Source organism: Carettochelys insculpta, chromosome 2 (assembly GCF_033958435.1).
Source record: "Carettochelys insculpta isolate YL-2023 chromosome 2, ASM3395843v1, whole genome shotgun sequence".
NCBI lineage: Eukaryota > Metazoa > Chordata > Testudines > Carettochelyidae > Carettochelys > Carettochelys insculpta.
In genome coordinates, this window is record NC_134138.1 from 164,667,429 (window position 1) to 164,687,056 (window position 19,628).

The following is a 19,628-nucleotide window of genomic DNA, read 5'->3' on the forward strand; positions in this document are numbered from 1 at the left end:
AAATGCAAATTCTACAAATAAAATTCTCTCAACCCTTGCCATAAAATTCAGTGTCGAATGAGTCATTCAGCTATAAGGCTATTGAACCTTTGTCAAATGACATTACATCCTCTGATTGGTGCTCAGATGTCAAAGCATAAGAAATACCAGACAGATAGAAGAAATTATTTGACTGATTAGTTATGAATAAATTATTTACAGAAGCAGAATCACCAACAATAACATAAGACAATTAAGAATAAGTTGAATAAATTAACTGGAGCACAATCCAAGTAAATGATTAGTGGGTAAATATCTAGTAGTAGAAAGATACTTCTCAGAAGTATTTTTCTCCTCACATAGGAATGTTGTAACATTTTCACTTAATTAAATGCCCTTCTGAGACCAATGCCTTATCTAATTGACCCCTGAGTCTGGTGTCGTCCCAGCACAAGTGGACTAAGTTTACACCAAGGCTTATTCATATTGTATACCAGGGAATGCTAAAATCAAAGACAAACTTTTAGGAGATTTAAAATTAGCTGGCCACAAACATGACTGCACTAAATTATACATATTTCATTTCTGTACTCAGAAGTCAAACTATTGGATTTTTTTCTGATCTGTAGGTAGACCTCTATAAAAATAATGCCATAGACATAAAGCAGATGAGATTACACTGGTAGTTTGATGCAATGTATAGCTTCCTTTTATCAAATCAAATTTTTCTAATCTTCCACCTAGTATATTAAAGCAAAGAAACTGACTACATATAAAAGTGAAATGTGTTTCATATATATCCTTTATATTGAAAACATTATGTTATTCGTGAATTTCTATAAAGACATGAAACTATACATTATTTTAACCAAAATAGTAGCCTAACATCTACTGCAAATACAATGTCGCCATCATGTATTGTTAAAAGAAACAATTACTGTAACTGACGTTCTTCTAGATGTGTACGGCCAGTGCATTGGAACCAGCACCAATAGACGGGCAGTGCTTGTGCCTTGTGGTCATAGACCCACCCCACTTGCTACATGAGGCAGAGCTTTCCCTGACCCTCTGTAGGCATCCCATATTCTTCAGAGAGATGTTAAGATATGGTTATGGTATAATTAAGATGCATTTTGTACAACATGGGGCATGTGAGATGTCATTGGAAAAGTTATGGTTTGCTGAATGTGATTCTCTTCTTTGTATGCAAATATGATTTGTGTATATGAAGTTATGAATATTGACTAAGTATCTGTTTTTCACGCGTAGTCATATCTGGCTGACACTCACTCGTTGGGCCTGGTTGCAGTGTCCAGTCCGTTATGCCTTCAGTCTAAACAGCTGGTCATAAGGGTCCCATTTATGGTAAAGGGTCACTAAGAAACTGAACACACCTTACAAGAAACGTATCCTCCATCTGGTGAGCCTTCCTGTGGATGTTTCAGTCAGCCTGTAAGTAATGGCTGCTACAACTCTGCAAGGTCATATGACCAACCCACATTTTTGGGCTCCATTTTGATTGTCAGTATTTCTCCACAAACTGGGCTGGGAAAAGGGTTTGGAACAAGGGGTTCGCACCTAGGCTAAAGCTATAGAAGGCAGGGAGTGACATCATCTGTTGCTCTTCACTTCCCCACCACTCAACATCTGAGAGAAGAGCTGAAAAAAAAAAAGGACTTAGAACGGGGGGTGGGGGCTGTAAAGCAAGTGCAGCTTGTGCGGCAAGAATCTGCACGCCTGTTCATATAATCAGTCTGGGTGAAAAATTGCCAATTCATATCCAGTCTTTCTAGTATCTTAGGCTTAGTCTGTGGTTTTCTTTATTTGCTAGGTAATCTACTTTGATTCCTTTGCTGTCACTTATAATCGCTTAACATCTATCTTTTTGTAGTTAATAAACCTGTTCCTGTTTTATTCTAAGTCAGTGTGACTTTGACTGATCCGTCCAAGGAATATTTTGGCTTGGTTTAATACAAGTGCATGGTGTGTAGTCCCCTCCACACTGAAGGAGGGGTAGACCTATTAATGAGCTTACACTGTTCAGACCCCTATGCAGTGCATGATGGTTTAATTCTGGGTTTTACAGCAGAGGGGCACATCCCTGAGGAAGTGGGGCTTTAGCTGTCTGCTGTTGACACTTAGGTAGTGCAGTTTTGGTGAGTACCACCACCTGCTGTCATGTTAGGGGTTAACAGGGCTGGGTAAGTCTGGTTATGCCCCCAGTCCAGCTGTGTGTCAGAGAGGGGTGCTGTGGTTCCCAAAGCTCCCAGACTGCAACCCGGGGTGACCACCCATCACCCCTGCCCTGAGCTCCTTTATACCAGATACCTAGAAATAAGACTCTGGTGCAGAGAGGACATAAGGTGGATTGTGAAATACACATCTGTGTAACATCTCAAAGAACCACAGCTGCAGTAAGTAATAATTTCTTCCTTCAGTAGCTGCAGCTACTTTGGTGATTTTAAGCAGTACCTCTCAGAAAGCATAACTTGGAGTCCACCAAAACAAGGACTCTCTCACAAAGCTGGCATCTTCCTTGGAAGATGAGGTCAAGGTATCGTGAACATAAGAATCAATGACCGTATAACAGCCCTGGAATGCTCAGTATGGAAATGTAACTGAGGAATGCAATGAGCTAGGACCTGCTGAGAGGGCATAAGTAAACAAACTGCCATGGGATATGAGAGGAGGTCCTCTCATGGATTGGTAACTGATTAAAAACAGGAAACAAAGGTTAGTTATAAATGGTTAGTTTTCAGAATGGAGAAAGGTAAATAGTGGTGTCCCCCATGGGTCTGTACTGGGCCCAGGGCTTTTTTCATGGCAGTTCATGCTGGTATTGTGTACTGGCACCTCCGCATCAATGTTCACCCCAGCTGGGGATCCCACAGCAGCATGAGGCCCATGAGGCTGCTGTGGGGTGGGAGCCAGAGCCCCTGCTGGTAGCCTCAGCTATGGGAACCCTGCCTGGGTGGTGGTGGGGACCCCACCAGCCTTGCAGCTGGGAGCTGGCTGGGGCCTGGAGCCCTTCCAGTCCGAGCAACGGGAACCCCAGCAAGGGGGTGCGAGAGACATGGGGAGCCTGCTGCTGAGTACCAGCTACTTTTAACAAATAAAGCACTGACTGGGACTGGTATTATTCAACATATTCATAAATAATCTGGTAAGGAGGTGAACAGGGAAGTGGGAAATTTGCAGATGATATAAAATTACCTGAGATACTTAAGTCCAAAACTGACTGCAAAATATTGCAAAGGGATCTCACAACAGTGGGTGACTGGCCAGCCCAATGGAAAATGAAATTCAGTGTCGATAAATGGAAAGCAATGCCCATGGCAAAATAAAATCCCAACACTACACATAAAACGATGGGGCCTAATTTAGCTGTTGCCAATCAAGAAAGAGCTCTTGGCATCATTGTGGATAGTTCTCTGAAAACATCCACTCAATGTGCAGTGGCAGTCAGAAAAGCTAACAATGCTGGGAATTGTTATGAAAAAGGGATAGGTAATAAGAGAGAAAATACCATATTGTCTATATTGCCCCAAAATTTTGAGGAGTAAAGGCACTTCAAAGTAGCACGGGCAGTTTGAAGGGCCTACGCCCACACGTATGCTGGCACTTCGAGGGTTGACACTTCGAAGTTGCCCCGGGGGAGAATTAGCCTAACGAAATGCTGCATATTCACCCATTGCCCTGATTATCATGCTCCCTTCGAAGTTGAGGGCAAGTGTAGACCCAGCTGGAAACTTTCAATTTTGACAAACAGGCAAATTCTGACAAAGAGCAGTTTTTCTGCAGAATTTTCTCATCCCTCCCCAATAATTATCCAGAGTGGAAAATGGGGACTAATCCTGGTATCCTGGCCAAACGCATGCACTTCCGTGGAATCCTTCAGGACCAAAAGTGATCAAGGCTTCAGTTTTCAATCTCACCTAAAAAGGCAGCACATGCGGTAGCATAGTACTCCCTGGCACCATGCTGGAGCACTAGTTGAAGGAAAGAGGGAAAGTAGCTCCTATAGCGAAGCTACTGAATCATCCCCACCTTCTCGAATGCTAGGACTAAGTCTACTTCTGTGCCAAGAGATGAAAGTGTGATTCTCTAGCTTGTGCACACAGTCATATTAGTTCTCACAGACCTAGTGCAATGTGTAAATAGCTGTGGTAGCACACCTACCAGCTGAGCCCATCTGTGTGCTCACCTACCTGTTTCAGGAATGTTTGTACACAGCATGGTCTCAGCCTTGCTGTCACTGCCATCCCCATGCTACTGCAGTTACACTTATTTTATACTTACACTTACTTATACTTATGCCAATTTGGTGAGAACTAACGTGAGTATACATATGTGTTGGGGAATCACAACCCAAGCCCGTAGATGTAGTCATAGTTAAACAACATAGAATAAATTGAAGACAACTTTTTTTACACTCCACTGCAGGTCCAATATTAAAAACTGCAGTAGATGTTGACATCAGTTATTGTACACATTGCATCCCGCAGACTTTTACTGACCTATCATTCATTTACTTTAAAAATAAACACAATATGTCATCTAGAGGTATGAAGAAAAAACATACACATAGGGAATATTTTTATGTACAACATATTTGGTGGGGAGGAAAAGATAATCACAAAGGTGGTTAATGTATAAACTGATCTTTAAGATGAGTCAAATGTTAATATACCTGGGAATAGCCGATTACATCTCCATTTTCGTCCAGTATATTAAAATTAATTATTGGACCCTGGGTGTCAGGACTGCTGAAGTCTGAATCACTGTAGATACACACAACAGGTGCTCCATTAGCATATTTTAAGGTCGACAGCACGGTGTAGGTGTAGCGAGATAAAGCAAAGGTATGATGTTTTATGTTCTCCATGCCACCTAATAGTCAAAAAAACAAACATCTGTCAAATACCTTATTCTCTGGAAACTTTTTGTTTAAAATACACCACAGCAAGCCAACCCATGCAAAGCCTGGAAAACAGTAATTAGCGCCTTTAAATCAGCATACTTCTCAAAGGCTGTGTCTACACTAAGACAAAACTTCTAAATGGCCATTTCGAAGATTACTAATGAGGCGCTGAAATGCACATTCAGTGCCTCGTTAGCATGCCGCTGGCTGCGGCTGTTTGAAATTGCCACCTCTAATTCCTGTGCAGCTTGTCCAGACAGCCAGCTTCGAAATCCCCTTATTCCCATCTGCTGAAGGGGATTTGAAGTTGGTGAGGTCCTTTCGAAAAGGACCCCTGTCTGGATGAGCCACGCGGGAGCAAAACACAGCAATTCAAAGAGCCGTGGCTGGCGGCATGCTAATGAGGTGCTGAATATGCATTTCAGTGCCTCATTAGTAATCTTCAAAATGGCCATTTGCATGGCCATTTCGAAGTTTTGTCTTAGTGTAGTTGTAGTGTAGCTGTAGCCAACATGTTCTCCTCTTACAAAGAGCTTCAGCGGTGCTACAATATCAACAAAGCTACCTATCTTTGAGTTAATCCATGTAACTTTTCAGCAGGGAAAATCTAAGTTTGTACATGAATGGGTTCACACCATGAATAATTGTGTTGGTCTCGGTTTGTACACAGCACAAAATCATTCTGGCACATCTTTGTTAGAATGGCAACTCCGCTCAGGAGACCCCAAGGACTGGAAAAGTACTGCTGCAGAACAGGAAAGGATACATCAGGATTAATATAGGATGGAAGATTACTGACAGTCAGCAGTTCTGATAGCCTCAGCACTACTCTGGCCACGGTGGGGAAGGAGGACCCTATTCCATGCCCCCAGAAGAGGCAGGGCCTCTGACAGAAGGGATGGGGGTGGGGGTAGCCAGCCCTCAGCACCACTTGAACCATGTCCATGCCCCATCTCTGCCCCCTGCTCAAGCTGCCCAGAGCATATATTGTGGCACTCCAACAGTGGCTTAAAGAGCCCAGGGCTCTGGCTCCCACAACTGCCATAGTGGCTGGGAGCCATTTTGTATTGCCAGGCCCTGGGGCAATTGGCCTTTTTGCCCCACCCTGTTGACAGGCCTGGCTGTTGTGCACAGTCCTATATGAGGCTACAAAACAAAGGTTTTCATTTGTGATCTCAGCTGCCACACGGTCCCTCACCAAAGGCTCTTATGTAAATTAGGTGATCATAGGATAGGAGGAAAGGTCCTTTCATGGTTTGGGAACTGGTTAAAATACAGGAAACAAAGGGTAGGAATAAAGGGTAAATTTTCACAATGGAAGGAGGTAATTAGTGGCATTCTCCAAGGGTCCGTCCTGTGTTAGCCGGTGGCCGGGTAATGTACGGTGAGGTACCAGCTATGCCCCTGTTATCATCCGAGTTTAAAACTGCGAGAGCAGGGAGCTCGTCGCTGCAAGCAGCCAAGACAGGCTGACGGATTCCCCTGGGTCTTAAGCAACCCAGTTTTTTACTGTTAGAGCAGGGAGCTCCTAGCACTCTCACCTACGGCCAGGCTGTGGTAACCAAACGGTTAAAGTTCTTTTTGTTGTGCCGGCTGTGTTGTAGTGACAAAAGGGTTAACAGCAGTCAGGCTTAGATCTTAACTAGTTACAAGTTTATTTAAGCTACAGTTATAAGCGTGCGGTTACAAAAGGCTATTGTCTACTTCTTATATGCTAGCAAAGTACAGGTGTTAACAAGTTACGTTACAATCCAATACAAAGATATCTGTTACCATCTTACACAATGATATCTTGATACAACGATGTCTAGTCACAGAGCTCTAATTCTTTAGCTGTGCACAAAAAGAATGGAGACCTAGCATGGGTATATCTTACCCTCTCTGCGTCTCTCGATACCAGCGTAGCCAAGCCGGATCGGTCACTCAATTCCGCGGAAAGACGAATACGAGGTTGGGTGTCCCCAGTTGTGGACCTCGGGAGGCAATCACCTGACCCGACCAGCAGGTAGTTGGTGGAATGCACTCAAAGTTAGAGTTCTGCTGGGCCCACCTTTTATACCCCTTTTAGGTTACATATTCTCTTTCTTATCTATGGTGCCAGATCACACTGGTCTGTCTTTTGTGACGCCAGTTTGTTACAAGGCCATTTCTTACTTAATTTGCACTTGTAAGACAGGAGATAAGCAATTTAGGAGTACAGGACATTCTTTTTTGTGTGGGCGGGGACTTCCTCTTCTGGGATGGTTGTGTGTGTGCATCAAATTCATCAATGCCAGCTGGGGTGATTTCTTGAGGGTCCCCCCCCGCCCCGGCTTGTTGACAGTTTGGCCTGTTAGCCTTCTATCTGTACTTTCTGCTTCTCAGGGTCATGATAAGCTAGCACATCTGGGCCTCAATGAGGGCATCAAAGACTGTGCTGTCAGCAGCCATTTCCGTGCCCTGTGTGCTCCTCAGTGGGGGGGGGCAGTGAGCAAGCTGGCTTGTAAGGGGGAGACTTTGTCTGGCTACATCCTGGGACCAATCTTGTTCAAGTTATTCATCAATGTTCTAGAGAAAGGGGTAAGCAGTGAGGTGTCAAAGTTTGCAGATGACAACAAACTGTTCAGGATAGTCAAAACCAAAGCAGACTGTGAAGAACTTCAAAAAGATCTCGGCAAACTGAGTGATTGGGCAGCAAAACGGCAAATCACATTTAATGTGGGTAAGTGTAAGGTAATGCACATTGGGAAAAATAACCCCAATTATAGGATACAATATGATGGGGGCAAATTTAGCTACAACAGATCTGGAAAGGGATCTTGGAATTACAGTGGATAGTTCTCTGAAAACATCCATGCAGCGTGCAGCGGCAGTCAGTAAAGCAAATAGGACCTTAGGAATAATTTAAAAAGGGATAGAAAATAAGACGAAGAATATCTTACTTCCCCTGCATAAAACTATGGTACGCCCACATCTTGAGTACTGAGTGCAGATGTGGTCTCCTCACCTCAGAAAAGATATACTGGCATTAGAAAAGGTTCAGAAAAGAGCAACTAAAATGATTAAGGGTTTGGAACGGGTCCCATATGAGGAGAGGCTAGAGAAACTGGGACTTTTCAGTCTAGGAAAGAAGAGACTGAGGGGCGATATGATTGAGGTATATAAAATCATGAATGGTGTGGAGAAAGTGAAAACAGGAAAGTTATTTAGTTGTTCCCATAATGTAAGAACTAGAGGACACCAAATGAAATTAACGGGTAGCAGGTTCAAAACTAATAAAAGAAAGTTTTTCTTCACACAGCACACAGTCAACCTGTGGAACTCCTTACCAGAGGATGCTGTGAAGGCCAGGACTCTTACAGGGTTTAAAAAAGAGCTTGATTAATATTTGGAGGTTAGGTCCATAGATGGCTATTAGCAAGGGGTAAGGTATGGTGCCTAGCCTTTTGTCGAAAGCGGGAGATGGATGGCAGGAGACAAATCGCTTGACCATTGTCTTTGGTTCACCTCCTCTGGGGCACCTGGCACTGGCTACTGTCAGCAGACAGGATACTGGGCTAGATGGACCTTTGGTCTGACCCAGTATGGACGTTCTTATGACAATTATTTCATATTATACAGAAGGGATACACTTCGCAGCAGTGGGGCCAACAGGCACTGAGGGCCCTAGGGCATGGTGGGAGAGGGGTCCAGCTCTGCACCCCTGGAAAGCATGGGGCCTAGGACAGTTAGTCTGTAGTGCCTCTCAGATCACAGAGCAGGGCCTCTTCTGCCCTGCCATCCTCAGAACTTTACAGAGCAGCTCAGTCATGCTGCTACAGTACTTCAAAGAGGTTCAGAGCTCTGAGTCCCTTTGAAGTGCTGGGCCCTGGGGCAACTGCCCCCTCTCCTCCCCACAGTGGCAGGCCTGGTTCTCAGCCTACACTTCCGAAGAAGAGGAAAACGAGAGAGGATGGCCCATATTATGCATTAGCTCACCTGTTTGCTGTAGTTTGTTTACACAGGAAATAACTCAGCACAGAATGCAGCCTGGACAGTAAAGAGGGGTGTGTTTTCTTTCCCTTCTTTGCCTCAGCTAATGATTCAAAAGTGAGGACCGCACCGATCTACAACCGAGTCCACGATATATGGAAGTTGCAACATTATAATCTACTCTGGGCAGCAGTCATGTGATTGGTTTATTGGCATTTGTATTTTTATCATAGAAAAGAGCTGTTGATATCTCTGAGACTAATCAAAACAACATTTTTGCTGTCTGTAACACAGAAAAATTGTAGTATTCTTGTAGTATCTATTTCCAGTTTCAAGAGCCATGCTGTCTCTTTTAGCAATATTAGCTGGGAAAATGAAGAGAGTGTAGTCATAGAAACAGTGGCACATATGAGCTGTGTCTACACGTGCACGCTACTTCGAAGTAGCGGCACTAACTTCGAAATAGCGCCCGTCGCGGCTACACGCGTCGGGCGCTATTTCGAAGTTAACTTCGACGTTAGGCGGCAAGACGTCGAAGTCGCTAACCTGATGAGGGGATCGGAATAGCGCCCTACTTCGACGTTCAACGTCAAAGTAGGGACCGTGTAGACGATCCGCGTCCCGCAACATCGAAATTGTGGGGTCCTCCATGGCAGCCATCAGCTGGGGGGTTGAGAGACGCTGTCTCTCCAGCCCGTGCGGGGCTCTATGGTCATCGTGTGCAGCAGCCCTTATCCCAGGGCTTCTGGCTGCTGCTGCTGCAGCGGGGGATTCATGCTGCATGCACAGGGTCTGCAACTCGTTGTCGGCTCTGTGTATCTTGTGCTGTTTAGTGCAAGTGTGTCTGGGAGGGGCCCTTTAAGGGAGCGGCTGGCTGTTGAGTCCGCCCTGTGACCCTGTCTGCAGCTGTGCCTGGCACCCTTATTTCGATGTGTGCTACTGTGGCGTGTAGACGTTCCCTCGCTGCGCCTATTTAGATGTGGTGCTGCGCAACGTCGATGTTGAACATCGACGTTGCCAGCCCTGGAGGACGTGTAGACGTTATTCATCGAAATAGCCTATTTCGATGTCACCACATCGAAATAGGCTACTTCGATGTAGGCTTCATGTGTAGACGTAGCCATGGTGAAGAACCTCTATGTCTTGCACTGTGAAGAAAAGCAAGCTACAGGTTGAACACCACAAGGCCCTTCAAGAAGTCTTGCAAGAAACTGTTTAGCATAGTTTGCTGATGTTTGCTCTGACAAACTTGGCAAACTCCTCAATAACATTTAATTCCCAAAGGACTTTCATAGTGCCACAGATTTTTGAGAAGAAATGGAGCGCCTAACCTAAGACGCCCTGCACATTTTTGGCTAGGAGGTAAGTGGTGTTGTGAAAGGGTATTTCTGTGATGGTGCTAGTGCTGTGCCTTGTTAGATCTGACTACACCGTCAGTTTCTGAAATATCTTGAATCACTTGATGCAGAGCTTTTCCAAATTGGCAGGAACCTTCTGATACCCAGGGGTGTGGGTCAGGGGAGTGTATAAGAGGCAAGAGAAGACTGTGCCTTCCTTGAGCAGCCACCCCTGCTGTCTCACACCTGGGCTGGGGTGACCTCATCTCTCTCCTCCTCTGACCCTTCACAGAGGTTCTTACCACTAGATGCTGCTGCTGTCTGGTGAGTCTTCCTCCTGTCATCCACCCCAAAATTCCTCCCCATCCCCCAAGCTGTCAATGTCCATCCTGGTCATGCAGGGAGGGGAAATGTGAGGATGCAATTGACAAACCACTAGCAGGTGGGGCAGTGAGGTGGGAGCGGAGTAGATCCTTAAGTAACTTTACATAATTGAAAAAACCTTCCAGAGAAGGAGCAACAGACCACTGAAACTGCTAAAGGGGCCATTAAATTGGTAAGGAAGTCATTTAGCTGGCATTTCCCAAAGTGCAGGAACCCTTTGGCCACATTCAGCTGACTTTTATATAGCAGAGAATGTGTTCTTTGGGTTAAAATGAGTTTCCAAAGGACCTGTCCATAATTCCCATACTATGCAGAAATCCTTTTGTCTAACTTCATTCAAGGGGGAGCTGACATAGCCAGTGAGTTTCTTTCATGAGCTAGTAGTTTTATTCATACCCCATTCAGGTAGAGTCTGGCAGGGAATTCTGTGTAAGAAAGGTTATTAAAGGACTGCCCTCATGTAGGCTACCAGGGACATTTTTGAAAAAGGTGAACTTAGACTTCAATTTGGTGCAGGTAGTTTGAAAAGCTTGTCATTCTCTATCCACAGCATACACTGAACTGGAGATCAGATTCCATCTGGCAACTGATCGATAGCTGTTTAGCTCCCATAGGGAAGCTGTTACAAAGGCTGGGAGGAGTCAAAAATATTTTCCTTAATTTTTGATGAAAGGACAAGAAGCAGGGGGCTTAAATTGCAGCATGGGAGGTTTAAACTGGACATTAGGAAAAACTTCCTAACTGTCAGGATGGCTGAGCACGGGAATAAATGGCCTAGGAGGGATGTAGAATCTTCATCTTTGGAGATATTTAAGAGCAGGTTAGACAGACGTCTGTCAGGGATGGTCTGGATGGTGTTTGGTCCCCTCGAGGTTCCTTCCAGTTCTGGTATTCTAGGATTCTATGTCATTACCCCTCTAAGGTACAAAGCGGGGAGGTTTTCATAGGGGGAGTGGAAGCAGGGTGAGGAGGAGAGCAGTGAGTCAGCGACATGACATGGCAGGTGGGGAGACGTCTTGTGGTGGATGAGAGAATCTAGCGGGGGGCAGGAGCAAAGTGAGCAGCAGGGAAGTAAGCTGATGGGCAGAGCGCCCAGGGTATGTGTGAAGAGGCAAGCGGTGAGTCAGTGGTGAGCAGGGGCAGGGCCTGGGGCAAGGCTGCGGGCAGAAGGGGTGGGTGAAGGAGCTAGCCTCCCTAGGGGAAGTTTCACCCACCCCACGTGTAAATGGAAAATTAAAATATTTTCTTTATGAGTAGTTGAGGAAATCACTCGGACTATTTTTCAGAGCAAATATCCAGCCTTCATTTCCCTATCAGCTTTAAATTATACTCTACTTAAAGTTTTGTAATCATATTTCTTTGTGCATTAGTGAGAAACTAAAGAGTCTCTTAATTCTTAATTCTCGCAGAAATGCAACAGCCTGTAGTTGCCTCCTTCCCTTTTCCCACTCCCGCTGAGGACTGTATATGGCAAATAATGTAGCCAAGGGCTTGTATTTTTACACAGTAGAATGGGTCACCACTAGGGCTAACGGTCTATCAAAGAAAATTCGGCAAAACAGTTGCCAATGAGTCACGGTTCATGATGACCAAAAACCACACAGACAGATCACTCGTTTACAATTTTTTGACCAAATGATCTGTGCTGCACCCTCTAGGAGTCTTGCAATTCTCCATCACTCTTTGTAGCTGTGTGCCAGGGAACGACAGGAGAGGAGAGAAAAATTTCAAGAGATTTTCAGCCTGCCATTAGAGGGGTATGTGCCTGAATCAGTGCATAGATAGTTTAGGATTACACACTGTGTAGAAGAGAATAAAATCAAGGGGGTGCCTCTGAGATAAATGAGATTTGGACACTATATGTTAACAGTGATTACTTAGAATTTGTTAGTATATTTTATTTCTGCAATTTGTCCCACCACGCAGATTTCTATGACTGTGCAGGTTACTGGACAGTAAACATCTGGATTATTTTATTTGGTGTTGAGAGAAGTGGAAGATTTTAAATCTTTTGGAGGAGATACATCCGGGGAATGACCGCTGCTCTTCAGCCTATTGCAGGGTGGGTGTAAGCCTCACTGAAACTTAATTTTTTTTAGAGAATTTTAGCTGTTTCATTAAAATACTCTGCAATTATTTAATAATTTAAATGCTCTTTAAATGGAAAGTAGCATACATGTTTTGATTTCAGTGATGGACGCTGATCTAGGGCAGCCTAGGTCCTATTTACTAATGGAGTTTGATTATGACTGTTGACCATAGGAAGGTGTGCAGGCACATATCTACAGTAAAGGTTATGCATGGTTTTGTAATTTACATTATTATACACCTCTGCCAAAGGCACTAATGTATAATATACATTTCTTGTTTGGTGTAAACGGATTTATTTTCACTAATGCTTTTCTTATTGCTTCATCCCCAGACTGCATAGTGTGTGTGTGCGTGTGCGTGTGTGTGCGTGCGCGTGTGTAGGCTTCAGCATTTTGTACTTTCTCTTTCTAGTGACATCCCATTTTTCACACTCTCTGTTGACAAAGTGAATAACATATTGAGTTTTTGCAATGGTTTTTGAACACGAGTGGTTGCCAAAAGCAGACCATTACTTTCCCACATTGACCCCCTTCTGGCAATGTGCCACTTACCCTTTGGTGGTAGTGATGATAAGTACCATGCAATCCTTGCTGGCAGTATCAGTTCTTTGCTTATGCCCTGAAGCATCATGACAGTGTGAGCAGAGGCATCATCCCTGCTGCTTTACCCATGAGCTTTCATACTAATGGAAACTGATCGAGTGGTGGTGCTGAAATGGCACAGGGTCTTCGGCAGGGCTCCTTGTAAACTGAGTATTTGGGTGGCTGCCGAGCAGAGATTCAAGTGCCACTAAGCAGATCACCAGAGCACCCACAGTGAGCAGCATGTGTTTGTATAGGTGGCACACATCCGTATTTGCTGTGGTGCACATACATTTTTTTATGCCCATGGATGGAAAAAATTGGAGGGAACACTGGTCTAGTTGTTCCTTTTTTTCCTGGCTTCTGCACATTTCACTGTGATGCTGTCATCACTCATATCAGCTCACCCATGTTAGGACACAGCGTGGATACAAGTTCCTAGTCTTCCTTTTTTAAACAGACTGTATTTTTCCTGTCTGGAATTGTTCTCTTTCGGCCTGGTCCAAATCGCATTGAAATCACTGGGAATCTTTTCACTCACTTTGAGGGGCTTTACCTCAGGTTCTTTCACCTGCAATTTTCTTGTCCCTCTGAAGAGTTTCCTTTCTACTGTCTACCCTTATGCTCAAATGGAAAACAAACACTTCTTTGGCTGCCAAGAAGCTTTCCAGGTTATATCAAATCTATATGAAGCTGCCAGGAAATAAATCCAATAAACATTACATTTTATTCAGTAATGTACGCAGCCACAATGTGGGCATTTCAATCTATTCTGCTTCCTTTTCAGTGCTCGAAATAGTTTCCTCTAAAATGAATTCCCAGTCGCTAGAGTCTGATGATTAACAAATAACTCAGAGTTATTACTGATCTGTTATACAAGTAGGATCCACAAGTCAAAACAGACTTTCCACCTGCTCCTGCAAAGTGGTGATGCCATCAACTGAGCTGAGCACCCTGCAGGTTTAGGCCCCTTGACAGGGTATGATACCTTCCCACACTGCTTCAAACTGAATAGGAACAACACCATCAGGTAGGAGGGGTAGCAGCTGAACAGGTCGTGTTGTGTATTGGCCTTAACTCCTTCTGCAGAACCAGGAAACAGCCATTATGTTTCCTTCAGAATCTCACCTGAGCAGAGAATGCATAGAAGGTACAGGCCTGATTTTGCAGCCCTTAAATAGACTAATGAGCAGTTCCCCACTAGAGCAGGCCCATTCATTTTAACTATAAAACTATTATTTTTTAAGAATAAAATGCCAGTCATGGGAAGGATTGTCACATCAATCATCTCCTCAGGAAGACTATTAAAATGAATAACAAGACACACCCTCTCTGATATGATCAAGGTAGTCTACTCATATCCGTAAAGTGCACCTACTGTCTGTGTAGTATGGAAGTCCTGTACACTGGCTGAACTAATTCCATGAATACTACTCTTTCAGCACTAAGCCTGTGCGTAATAGTTTAAATCCTTTTATTCTCATCTCTCTCCCCAGCCTCCGCAATAGTTTTAGACAGTGGAAAGCAACTGCTTAATTCTCCATTCAGGATGTTTAACTGAGACCAAACATAAAACACACACTCAGTGTTTATCTTAATGAGCAGAAGCCTTTTTGCTGTCTCATCTCTCCCTACTTTAGAGCAGATAATTTACACCCCTGTAATATGGTAAGGCAGGTTCAGCATCTCTTTACGTAAGTAAACTGAGCAGAACATTCTGAGAAAAGCAGCTACTAATTTTCAAGCTTCACAACCTCAAGTATTTCTTTGTTCTCAACTTTTTGAGGGGGCTACATAGAAAGGAGATGCTGCATGTGTTCCGTGGCTTGGTTTTTAACATACCTCTTTTCAGGATGAGTGAAACTCCATTTGGTTTAGGTACTGTTTTGACTGAACACTCTATAGTAGCACAAATCAGTGACACATTTAAGTCATTTCAGTGACTTTCTGCAATGAGATCCCCCCCTTCCCATTCCATTTCGTGAACAAAGGGTTTGGTCATATTCCTAAAAAGACTGTACAAAGCCTAACATTCAGAAGGATCCTGGCCCACCAGAGAAGTGGTAAGATAAAGGAGAACAGAAAGAAGATTTAGTAAGTTCCAGGCTGTTTAGTACATTATATATAATAGCTCATAAACAGATTAGCTCTCAGTGATGTAAGTTCTCAGAGTTGCTTTAATAGAGCAATAAATCCATACCCCAAAGAACTGTACAAGGAGAGCCTCTTTTGGTAAATATCATCTCAAGAGGTAACAGAGAAGTAGCCGTGTTAGTTTGTACTCCAACAAAATAAAGCAGTAGAAATGTAGCACTTTAAAGACTAACAAAATGATTTATTCAGTTATGAGCTTTCGTGGGACTGACCCACTTCTTCAGACCTTCTTCAGAAGAAGAAGTGGGTCTGTCCCATGAAAGCTACATTTCTACTATCTCAGGAGGTGTTAGCTCTCAGGGCATTTCTCACTCTAGCCATCATCACAACACTGATACCATTCCCTCAAGAATTAAGAGGAAGAGGAGGTTATTTTATCAAGGTGCGAGACTCTTCCACTTTCCCAGCATCCATTGCAAAAAGGAGTGTGACAGCCACACCTGTCTAATGCCTCTCAGTAATAAGCTGCTCAGACAGCCTCATGCAGCCTTCTCCTTTCTCTGTCTAATGGAATAAGCCTATTGGACACAGTGCCTTTAAATCATCATGTAAGAGCTTTTCCAGAACTTGCTTCTTGTTCTTTCCAGTTCCTGAAATCCAGTCTGCTACAACTGAGGAAATCATAAAGCTATGATGTCTCCCTTTCTCAAAGCTCCGGTCCAGCGGTCAGCAACCTCTCTGAGGCAGTGTGATAGAATTTGACCTTTTGACCTCTATGTACTGTCTTGAGTGCTGGTGATACTTTTTAAAGTCACTAATAGTCCTACTTACAACAGCTTTGTTAATAAATAAATATAGATGCAGAGCTTTACCGTTTAGGTGGTGGTTGGTAGCATTAGCTGATCTTTTGTTAATCCACAGGGAGCAAGCTCCTGGTTACATGGGGGAAGAGGAGCAGTGCTGAGATCCTACCTCTCACGCCAATGAAAACTGTCTTGTGCCACTGTTGGCACCCATGCCAGGGGTTACTGACCCCCGCTCCAGTCTTTCATAGACAGTGGTAATAAATCTCGCATACTATTAAGCACTGACTTACCTTCCCCAAGACCCTTCCTTTATTCCCCAGCAACAGCTTCTTAGTGTGCATTTTATTATGTACTTTATTATGGATAAATGCCAGACATCAAATTTTGAAACTAGTTATTCTTCTATGTAACCTGGGTGGAAGAGAATCTGTGACATCTCCAGGACCTGAGGTAAATATGATTCCTTGCTCTAAGAACTTTTCTTTGGGGTCTCAATCTGTCCTATTGTGTCCATTTGAAGGCCTCCTAACTTCCTTACTGGCTCAATAGTTTGTTGTGAATGGGGCTGGAGATTAATGTAGTACACATTTAATCAATGGCTTGCAGCAACAATAATCAAAAGCAAATAAGTAAAACATTGCTAGGATATAAACCAGGCCTCAACCCTTATGTCCTTCCAGTGCATAAGCAGAGCAGATATTTCCCCTTCTTATTGTACTCAGTAGCTAGGTCCTACAATTTAATAAGCCATTTAATCCTTGTAGGTCCAGTTCTACCGTGCTGTATGTCCTACTTGAGCAATCCCAGAGCTGATGTGTTGGGGCCTTTTCAGAGCTGGAGGGGTAGGCTAACTCATCATAGCAACGAAAAAGGTATTCCAATTGCTACTGCTAATTACACAACAATATGTACAGACAAAGCTTAAATTAAACAAAACAACACAGGAGAGGAGAAGCATCATGAGCATAACAGAGACCACTGAAGAAACACAACCCTCATTCACCCCCATGAAGATACTGAAGCAGTGGCAACTATTGTTAAAAACTGCTTTGAAACTTCCTGCATTTAGCCCTAATAGTTATTAAAGATTATTTAATTAATATAACAAATCACTGGGAGTATTGGCCTGCAGCCTCAACTGAACCACACCTTTCATCAGCAGATGGCTTGTCCGATTACCTTAAGCAGCCAAAATGACACTACACAACATACAGCTAACTCAGTGATTCAGGAAGCTCCAGATGAACAATTCCATTTTAACTTTTTTTTTTTTCCTCCAAATCCAACGAACTCAAAGCACTGAAAGATAGTTAATTGCACTTCCCAACACACCTGTGGGGAAGGGAAGGAAAATGTATCACCATATTTTTTTCTTCGTATATTAATTTCTTCTGGCAGGGTCTGGAATTACAATCGTGGTCATGTACATGGGAGAGCAATATTTTTGTATATTCATAAAATTTCACAAATGAAAAAAGGGGAGAATTGAAAAACAGAACTTGTTACTTTGACATAACATTGCACTCTCTCAGGAAAGAAAACTGGTTGACCATGCAGTTTCAAGTCCCAGACTCACTCACCAAGCAGTCCTTCAAAACATATGAGAAGTCCAGTGTTCTTTAATCAACATACAGCCAATCCTGAAGGACTCAATCTCCTCTTGTAATCTCCTGTTCCAGCAGTTCTGCAACAGTTTGGCAGTAAGTCATCATCACAGTGTTTAGTCCTAATAGCTTCTGAAACCCTGGTACCTAAAATACTGTGAACACTCTAAGAACCAGGAACTAAAAGTAATAACACAGTATGGAAGTTAAAGACTGTAACACCTGTAATTTTGTAAAATATGGGGTAGATGTATTTTATCTGTTGCAAGTTAAGTGTTCAAAGCCACTAAAAAGACAACTGAAAGAGAAAGCAGGTATAAAAATATCAGAGCCAGTAAACAGGAACAGTAAAAGGGGGTGAAATATTGATCATCTTTTTATAGTCACAGAGAATTCCTCGGTTATTAAAAGACATTTCAATAAAGTATTCGGAAATAAAAGAGTGGCACTTTCTTTCTCTGCAAACCTGGATCTAACGCAGCTGAACTTCAGGGCACATGTCAAGATACTTTTATTGTACGATGTCTGCTGAAGAAGTTAAAATGATAAAGGGTAATAAGGAAAATGATGAGTATGATTTTTTTTGGTGGGGGGCTCTTTAGTACTGTATGTGATGTGGCTGTTTCTTTTTTTCATTGCTTTTATTTGTCAGGGTTACTTGGAGTGAAGAAATAGGTGACTCTAGTGCCACAAAATAAATAAAGAATAAGCTAGGTGCTCTTGATGAACAGGTGTACCTGTATAAGCAGTAATTTCTTTCTTACTGCCTGGTTCATCCTGTCTGTCAAAATGGGAAGGAGACATGCAGTCCAGTTAATACAGATCAAAAGCATGACTGTGAAAAGGGTTTTGTACTTACAGCATTATCAAAGAGCAATCTTTCAAAATGAGTCAGAGTCCATACAGCTGCTATACCAAACAGACACTAAATATTATTGTGGTCAGCAAAGAATGTTTACACATTTCCAGTTTTGTGGCATCAAATCTATTTAACGACTGTAGCCCTATGCAAAATCAGGGGTCTCTTTAACTAAAAGACCTATTTATAAAATACTTTTCTTTTTTATTTTGATTCACCCTTCTGAATAGCATTAGGGCCAAATCAGTGTATGTGCTAAATATTTGTAAAAACTAGCCAAGATGCTGCTTCACCCAAGTATAACAAAACAAAATCATTAACCACAAGGAATGCTTATACGTGATATCTTTAATACCACTATTTTGCATTTTTACAGTGCCTGCATGATCTAAAGTGCTTTATAACCATTAATGTAAAAGGAATATTACATTGCTGGGAGACAGACATGTTTAAATCTATTTTAGAATTGACTTTCATGAAAGGATAGTTACTGACCTACTATAATACCTTCTAAAATGAAGTATAATCATGTGCTATCCTCCTCTGAATTAAGTTAAGACAGAAGGCCAAAGTACAGATTAGACCTCTCTAAACTGGAACCTTCTAGTCGAGTAGCATCCTTGCCCCAGCAAGACCATGGATATTCCTGGACCAGACGGCCTCAGAAGCAGCAGGGTCAGTCGCCTGGCTGGTTCTGGGAGTGAAGGCTGGGATGCAGGGGGTGCAAAGCAGAGCTGAGGAGCCAGTGGGTCAGATGGGGGGCTGGCAGACCAGGGGGCCACTAGCAGGAGGCTACAATTGTCCTTCCCTGTTCTAGCAAACTCCATAGTTTGGGACCAGTCAGGTCCTGAGGGTTCTGGATCAGGGAGGACCAACCTGCAGCTTTGTTTTTTGATGCCAAAGTTTGTGATACTGCTATAACCACATATCAAAGCCTTTAGTGATCTTGGCTGTGCTGTGACTGAGAAGAATCCTAAAGTAATGATGCTCTTAAGACCTACATTAAAATGCTGCAAAAGAA

At 43.2% G+C, this 19,628-nt stretch overlaps 1 protein-coding gene across 3 annotated transcripts in view; it reads right to left on the reverse strand.

The window, feature by feature from the left end:
• MOCOS (molybdenum cofactor sulfurase) overlaps window positions 1-19,628 on the reverse strand; it is a 373,921-nt gene that overhangs the window by 86,294 nt on the left and 267,999 nt on the right. For all 3 annotated transcript variants that reach the window (XM_074987969.1, XM_074987970.1, XM_074987971.1), the window contains one exon: window positions 4,670-4,869. In XM_074987969.1, the coding sequence (XP_074844070.1) occupies window positions 4,670-4,869 (200 nt within the window). The remainder of the gene's footprint in view (window positions 1-4,669; window positions 4,870-19,628) is intronic.